Source organism: Lasioglossum baleicum, chromosome 9 (assembly GCF_051020765.1).
Source record: "Lasioglossum baleicum chromosome 9, iyLasBale1, whole genome shotgun sequence".
In the NCBI taxonomy this organism is placed as follows: Eukaryota; Metazoa; Arthropoda; class Insecta; order Hymenoptera; family Halictidae; genus Lasioglossum; species Lasioglossum baleicum.
The window spans coordinates 10,080,519-10,089,184 of NC_134937.1; the positions used below are offsets into that span (position 1 = coordinate 10,080,519).

Sequence of the window (8,666 nt, forward strand, 5' to 3'; positions counted from 1 at the left end):
CACGGCGTGGCAAAAGGCTCTTAGCGCACATCATTTCGTTCAGAAAACGGTATCAATGAGTCTCGATTCCCCATTTTTAGCCACCGACCTTCCCATCCGATCGCAGGGTCGCTATCGGTGGATCGTATCAAGCTTTGAAACGACTTTTTCGATTACGGAGCTATTTTCAGCGTGTCTTTGGGATTGTCACATATTTTATTGGGTTGGAGCGAATTCGCATGGCTGTGATTAACTAGAAGCCATTTGTACTCTTTTTTTACCACGTTTTTATTAACTCGCTTTCTTGTCTATCCGGTACAAATTTTGCAATTAATTTTGAACTAACTTCCCGATGAGCTGGAGACTTGGAACTTTAAACATAGCTCAGAACTGCATGACAATGCAATGTTTTACGGACTGAAAAGTATAAAATAATTGTTCCTAGCTCCATACAAATAGTGAAAATTTGTGATTGTGAATTTTGAATAGCTATGAAAATACTTGTAAGATTTAAAACGAAAACCGTGGGGCGCAAGATAATCTGTAGTAATTATCTATTGCATGCGCCCCACGTTTTTCGTATTAAATCTTACACAAGTATTTTCATAGCTATTAAAAATTCACAATCACAAATTTTCAGGGCTGTCTGTACGGGGTTAGAAATCTGTACGGGGCTAGGAAAAATTATTTTATACTTTTTAGTCCGTTTTAAAAACGTTATGAAGTAAAGTCAGGTTTAATTGTTCAACAAAGATACGCATTCCTTTACAATTTACAGAAAGATCGCCATCAGCCATTCACACTTTCACCTGCGATGCGTCACAGAAAATTACCCTCACGATGTTCTACACCTCGAACTAAGCGTTTGTTCGCGTGGTTTCGGAGTGGGGATCGGAAGATCGATTTTCAAGAAAACTCAATCGAAACCTTTCATCATCCTCGAAGTCTCGTGACGGGCTCGAAACGTCGAAATTACCGGAGTACGTCTGAGTCGCCAATGAAAGAACATCCTGCTCGCCGCGGCAACAAGTCTATCCCCGGGGAATTCCACAAAAAACGCCGAGCCGAACGTATAATTTTCTCGCTTCAGCGAAAATCGTTCCGACATAACGACATCGAAAAACGAAATCGGGGTCGCCGGGGAATGAGTCCGGGCCTGGAAACAGAATCCCTCCGTGTTTTCGAGCCGAGGGAACCACGGAGAAAGAGAGAGTGGAGCGAGAAAAAGAGAGGAACGCTAGTCCCACACCCTGCTGCGCAGGCAGGCTACGATTTTCACGCGTCCCGTGTTCCCTGGGCTAACGCATCCGTCGTCCAATTAATATTCGAACCATCTAATCCGGTAAATCACGCGGGTTAACGCGTCCACGGAAGGGCGACTCGACGCGACAGCCTGGAAAAGGAACGGATCCGATTACCTCACCTGGTTCGGTAGGTGGGAACGATGGCGTAATCGCGGTGGAACCGCGTGCCACGCTGTGTTTCGTGCGTGGTTTCCTCCTACCAGTCACAGCTCCTCGACGAACTACGATAGATAGCTCGTAGGAATTTCTTGGACCGTTCTGACGAAATACATTAAACTACACGCTTTCATCCGGCGATCGAACGGGGTCTAGAACCTCGAAAAAATCGATTTTTGCATTCTCTTAAAAGTTTTTCTTCTTAAACGTGCCCATCTGAGAGTAAAACTATCGCGAGTTACTCTCGAGAGACAAATTTGTTAGTGTACACGGTAAATATGCATGAAAAACTCTCGGAGAGCAAACAGTTCTTTCTTGAAAAGGATCCAAATTAAGATCGAAACGTTGAAAGTTTAACAAACGTGCAAAATTCGCTTTTTTCCTAAATAACTGATCGAACCGTTGCGCCGAGAACATCAGTATATTATACAATTTATAACCTTGCGATCGATATTTCAAACAACATTTAGCAAACAGTAAGTTGAAACTCGCAAATGGACACGTTCAATTTTTCAGTCAGCGAATCTGTATGCAAAATAAAAATTTTCTACATGCATTGTAATAAAGTGGAGTGAATGACAAATTTATTTTCTTTCAAAATATGTTTAGTAGGTCCAAAACAGTATCACAGTAGTTTTTCATTCTTTTAATGGTTTTACTATTTTTATTTACACCCACTCATTTTGGCCATAAATGCATAAAATCTTCTGTCGATTCATCAGTGAAGTCACAATCAGGGACCATAACTGTTATAACCAAAAAGAAAATAAGTCGTAGAATAAGAAGTATTTCATCGTCTAAAATCGTATTGTCAAAACAATCAAAACAATTTTTCTTCATCGATACATAACAGTTACCGAGGAGGATCCAATTTTTGGGACACTAATAACTGTTATTTGTGACCAAAAAGTATAAAAATCGATATTTTTTAATCATTCTGTCCTTCGAATTTCTTTCTTTATATTTTCCGTACATTATCTTAAATTTCAATAATAATCAACTTTTTATTAATGATTTTTATCGCGTAGAAAATGTTATAATAACTGTTCTTTTTGGTCCCTGGTCACAATTACACGGTACCGAAGTAAAACTGTAGTGTTTCATATGTATTTTAAATAAGTTAACTATATAATTTTGTAAGAAATTTTCAAATAAAACAGCGTAAACACCACCAAAACCGTGCACCTCGAGGAAAGAGGACGATGAGCAGCGACAGCTTACCGCGCATTAATTAACAAGGGCTGGTCCAGAGGTTTTAATCCGCGTTTCGATAAATCGACACCGTCTTATTTACGATAGCAATAAAGGAGCGGTAACGCTTGCCGTGGAATGCTAAATCGCTGGTTGCGAAGCGTGTGCGTGTGCCTGGGCGCGCGGCGGCTTGGCCAGGCCCGATCAGGCCCGACTCGAATGCCGGGGACCCGCGTCCGACGATAAATAACGCGATTACACTACGCTCGTGGACGTAATCGATTGCACTCGGTCTTCTAGGCGGTCGCGCGCAAATGAAGTCGCGCGACCGTCCGCCATGATCGAGTACCACCGACCGAGTCACGGTCTGAATAGAAGGTTGATTAGGGTCGCGCGAACGGTGGAAAGGCGTACCCCTCAATTGAAATCCGCGAAAGATCGGAAACCTGTAATTGCTCGTGTGATCAAGGCACTCGACTTGCTAGAGCTAGCAATTATCTTATTGTTAGGATAACGAGGGACAAATTTCCTCCAATGTCCACTTGCAAATCGGCTTTTCTCTCTGGGGAAAATACTTGCGAGCTACGATAATGATTCTGGTTCGTTAAGACCGGGGAGACGTGCAGCATACGATACCTGTTTATGCATAGTAGGCACACACGTGCATTTAAAAGGTTCTGGGAAGAACGTAGGATTGGTACGTGAATAAGTAGCGAATTTTATTGGCTGATTTTTAGTAGCTTGCTTGAAATCTTCTTTGATAACCTTCTGTCACAGAAGTTGAACTATTAACGGGTAGCTGTGCATGTTCTTTCAATTTTTCCTGCGCCCTAAGTTATCGTTTCCGCAGTTCCATGATGATTTTATACAAGATCGTGATCCGACGATGTAGAATGCGCTCCGATAGGTCTAATTGCCTACAAGTTGCACGGTTTTTTTGCTAAAAATCCAACCGCGTTCGTCGGGGGTCTCGATGAAAATCTGCGAGTACGTCGAAAGATGGCGCGAAAAAAGGCAAATTGGCCTAGCAATTATATAAAAAGGGGTATTACATTCTGGACGACCTTCGAGCGCGAAAAGCATCCGGGGCCGGGGCTAGGAAGAGGAACGCTCGCGTCCATTACGCGCGGACGTCTTGCATAGATCCTAATTATGTAAATTGCGGTGTAACGTCTTGTTATAAATACACCGGGGCAGGCGGTCGAGTGTGGTAGAAAGGTTGGAGGGAGGAGGGAACGACGGGGTACTAAGCCGGCAGAATTAAATTTCTCCTCGTGTACGTCATCCCTGCTTTTCATTCGGGACGTTGGAGCGCATCAGCGATTATCCTCGCGAGCTTCTCGGAAGGCGGAGAAGAAAATAGCGTCTAGACCGAACCACGGCGGGATGGTTGCAGGGGTCTGGACGGAAAGGAACTGCTGCGTGCCTGCTGCATGGTGTAAGGGCACCGGCGATAAAACGAGAACCAGTCTCTCTATCTCCTGGCAAGTGACAGCCGCCAAGCCGCGTCGTCGTCGCTGGCTCTCCTCGGTCTGGACACGACGGACGAAAACCACCGTGAGCGGAGAACGAGGGAGGACGCGCGCGGTTGTACGTGCGCGGGTTATGAGCCGCGCGACCATGTGAAAGAGAGACACGACGCCGCGCGACCCATGGGATTCCCATAATCTCGTTTTTTCACCGCGGCATTCTCATGCCTACTTACCCGGCCGGGCGGCCTCTCTGATCTATGAATTCCGAATTCTTTTTATTTTCTCTCCCTCCGTCCTCCTCCTCCACCTCAATGTCCCCACACCCCTTCTTCGACCAGATTACTTCCACGTCCTCCATCCCCTTCCTGCTATTACGCCCCTGATCTCTACCTCCGTCACTCTCACTGTTTCTCTCTCGGCTTCGCCATCCCCAAAATTCTCCGCCACGTTTCTATGAGAGCCGTGACGGCCACGATGACGGGCCCACAATACCCCCATACAGAAAACGGCCCGTTTTTTTTTCCTCTTCCTTTTTCATTTCTCTCCTCGTCCCTACACGCCCCGCCACGAGGGCTTATGTCATAATGCGCTGATTCGAATACCTACCCGTGCGCCATGTATACACGGTTATTCCGAAAAGCGCCCCGGCTTCTGTGAAATATTACCGCGATTTTCGTGTAGTTTCAGTTCTGGGTGTGATCCAAGTATTTTTATGGGAACCGACTCACTTTTTTACTTGGAGAAGTTTTGCTAGGTTTAAAAAACCTGTCGCAGTGAGCTAGTAATGTAACTGGATTCCCCGCGAGTGATCACCTGGCACTTCACGAGCTTCGTCCCCGATTTGTGGGCTCGCCAGGCCAGCTCGCCGGGTGAAACTCGAGCACGACTTTCGCGTACGATCCCGCCAACGGATTTTCCGGGGCCGAGACTCACGTGGGAGTTGCTGAACCCTTTTTGTTTCTGTTCCAGCGGGCTGCTGCGGCGTTGGCGTCGAGGACACGAACGGCCAGGATGACGGCGGCGCGGCAGGAGGAGCTGGAGCTGGTGGCGGAGTGGCTGTCATACCCGATCGACCACCTCTAGAACTGGATAAGCTACCGCCGTACCATGACGTCGCGCCTAGTCCTGGTACGTTTGCCCATTGAACAATTTATAATATTGTAATAATATAATAGTGTTTGTCTATGCTCTGCTAAATCAAGTACCCTTAACGCTAAACCTATCGACCATCAAAAGTGACTGATGTGTATATTGTACGATTACAAAAAGAAATCATGGAAAAACCGACGATTCGATCAATCGATTGATGAAGTTAATCGTCAATCGTTGATTAAAAAAAGAAATCATCGGAAAAAGACATGAAAGCACGTAAACAGAGTTTATAATATAGACCGAATGACAATACACCTAAACTCAGTTTACATTTTTGTCAGTATTCATATATAGTTTTGATTCCGTATTTCATTTCGAAATTTCAGTAGTTAATCATTAATCAATTATCCGATTGGCGATTACAATTGAAAGGAATGTGAATAAGTATTTAATCGTTAACCGAAATTTTTTAACGACTAAACTAGGAGATTAATTGTTAATCGCGATTAACGATTGAAGTAGAAATTTAGTCTTCAATCGTTGTATAAATTTTTGCCCAACTCTGATATTGTATTATAAAAATAACATGATTACATTTATTCATATTTTGTGCGATTTTTATCCTGATATACCGGGTATTTCAGTTAACTTGACCAGCTTGAATATCTTTGTTGTTTTTAAAGACGTTACACAAGTAAGTAAACGCTACCGTCTCACTACGACAGTAATGGTGTAAATAAAATTTCCAGCTGTTCAAAGCGTTTTTAAAACGGAAAACTGCATACTCTGAAAACGGGAGTTTGCAGCATCGTGTCGAAGATTGCGTGGAGAGCTATTTGAACGGTGCGATTTCCGTATGATTCAAGGGCACAATGTGTGGTCGTGGCTGGGATCACGACGAGGCGGCGGTACGCCAGGAGTCGTCACGACGCCTCTGTCGCTTCCGCAGCACAGACGGGCGATGAATCTTCCCGTGGAGAACCACTACACCCACATGCAAACGGACGAGGCTCTCTACGCAGAACTGGACTCTCAGGCCGCGAGCTACGCGAGCGATCTCCAGCTACAAATGAGAGGAAGCTCGACGTACGGTACAACTTCCGGCGGACAGGACGACGAGTACCACGAGCTGGACGCCGCGAGGTTACATCGTCATTATGGCGGAGGCAACGAGGACGGATCGTTGCAGAGGGACACGCTACGCACGCGGCACAGTAAAAGGTAAATTAGTCTTTGAAATTAAGTTTTTCGATGCGCCGCTGCTGGCCACTCTCTCTCTCTCTCTCTCTCTCTCTCTCTCTCTCTCTCTCTCTCTCTCTCTTCGAAGCGTTGTTACGTCGTAGCTGTTTCTCTCGAACACGTATTCGTTGAATCCTTCGAGCTCCGCGCTTCAATAATTCCGAATCGATCGACCGGCGCTCGAACGCCTCTATTTTGCCCTCCGTTCCCTTCTCTATTAAAACGATTCCGTTGATTGTGCGTCGATAACATGCCGGCTGAATAGTCTATTACAGTGGATCGTGTTGTTCCTTTTAGCGTGCCAGAAAATGCGAACTAAAATCGATATGTAATCTTGCGCGTAGTTCCCGACAGGGTTGCTCCAACTCGCGTTTCAGATTGTATCTTTACGTCTTGCTCGAGAACATTGTTTTCCATTTGTACTTGTTCCCTTAGTGGTTTGTTTGCTACGCACAACTGCTGCCGATTATGATTTTAACGATACTTCCGAGTACGCGTAACCATTCCCTTTCGGTTGCGAGAAACGTAGAAAGACAAATTGTACAGAGAGTCGGGACAACAAGTCGGAATTAAAAGGAATTTTATTATACGATACGATCTTCTCGCTAAGTGATTTGAAAGTTTTACCCGGCGAAAAGAATCTTATCGGGGGAATGTAATGGAAATGCAATTTATTCTTTTCGCCACTGATAATACCACGGCTAAATGTTTCCAATTAGTAACGCTGAAGTCCGCGCGGAGATGCCACGATCGTTCGAACGACGATAACCAGAGAGCTTTGAGTAATAATATTCATATCGGAACCAGCTCTAACAAAAAACTCTCTAACTTGGTTTCGCGCGGCGAAGGATAACCAGGTGCAGCCACTCTAGATCGACGTTCTTATAACGTTTAAAAGCACCGCATTACGGGAAACGAGACTTGTTAAAATGCACCGTTACGAGAGCACCGGTAATCGCGGCGTCGACGCGCATTCCTGCGACCCGATCGGACATAATTAAGAGAAACGGACAATCCGGGTCGTCTAATATCTGCGCGGCTCGTGCATTTATTCAGGATCGCGCAAACCTGTCGGTCGGCCAGATACTAGGAACCTGATTCTACTTACACTCCCGTTCATAAGCGTCAGAACGTGTGACGCGACTCGCATGTCTTCATTCTCTCGATGTTTCAGTCCAATGTCTATTCCAGATCGTTTATTACTTCACTATTATCATATTCATCTGTTTAAAGAGACAGACACTTGTTCACTTTTTGTTCTATTTGAATCTCAAGTAGTTAGGCCAACACACTAGAAGAATCAAAAGATTGTGTTGAATATACAGTGGATGTCCGAAGTAGGGCTGTTACTTTCCTTCGAACGTCGAAGATTTCGAAGTTTCGAAGCTTTGATTTGAGAAACTTCGAAGGTAATCAGAATCGAAGTTTCGAAGGCGATGAGAATATATATTTTGTATATCTGTGTGGTTGTATTTATATTCTGTCAAAATTCTGTTAAATTTTTTATGAACATGTTAAGCGCCAAGCCTGTCTTGCCTTTCTTTAATAAAACTCATTAAAATTTTGTTTGCAAAGTATTATTTTTTAAGTACATTTGTGATATGATCCCGAAATTTATTAATAGAATGCAATTTTTTTAATTTAATTTAAACGGAAAGTTCAGTGTCAGTCACCGGTGACTGACATGGCGCTTAACGTGTTAATAATTTTATTTATCAAAAATCGTGACATGGTATGAAACTCGTAAGTTACAGCTTCATACTTTTCAAAGACTTTGAAATTTCGTGCACCTCGAAATTTCAAACTTCGTTCCTTCGGATCCTTCGAATCTTCAAAGAGTCGAAGCTTCGGAAAAGTAACAGCCCTAGTCCGAAGCATTCATAAACAAATTATTTCTTCTTTTTCATTGTTGGGTCCAATTTCGAAAAAGTTATTCGTTTCTAAAAGGTGTGTTTGCCCAGCCACTGTAACATCCAAGCAAAGGGGCTAGTAATCGATCGAAAAGTGTGCTTTCACTAGACATTCGAAGAGATCCGTTCGGAATCTACCGATTCAGATATCCTCGGACTTTTGGCCGGGAGTGTACATCGTGTTTCCCACCAGCCGCAGTATCCTCTCGCCTATCCAGCAGGTGGCAGAAAGTGCACAACAAACTCCCTAGTTTCATCCAACATCTTAACCCCCGTCCTGTCTGTCGCGCATCAGGTAATCTCGAGGCCGACCTAGAAAAGAA

At 44.3% G+C, this 8,666-nt stretch overlaps 1 protein-coding gene across 2 annotated transcripts in view; it reads left to right on the forward strand.

The window, feature by feature from the left end:
- LOC143212423 (uncharacterized) overlaps positions 1-8,666 on the forward strand; it is a 124,651-nt gene that overhangs the window by 106,956 nt on the left and 9,029 nt on the right. For both annotated transcript variants that reach the window (XM_076431254.1, XM_076431253.1), the window contains exons 5-6: positions 5,072-5,230; positions 6,061-6,415. In XM_076431254.1, coding sequence (XP_076287369.1) covers positions 5,072-5,230; positions 6,061-6,415 — 514 coding nt within the window. The remainder of the gene's footprint in view (positions 1-5,071; positions 5,231-6,060; positions 6,416-8,666) is intronic.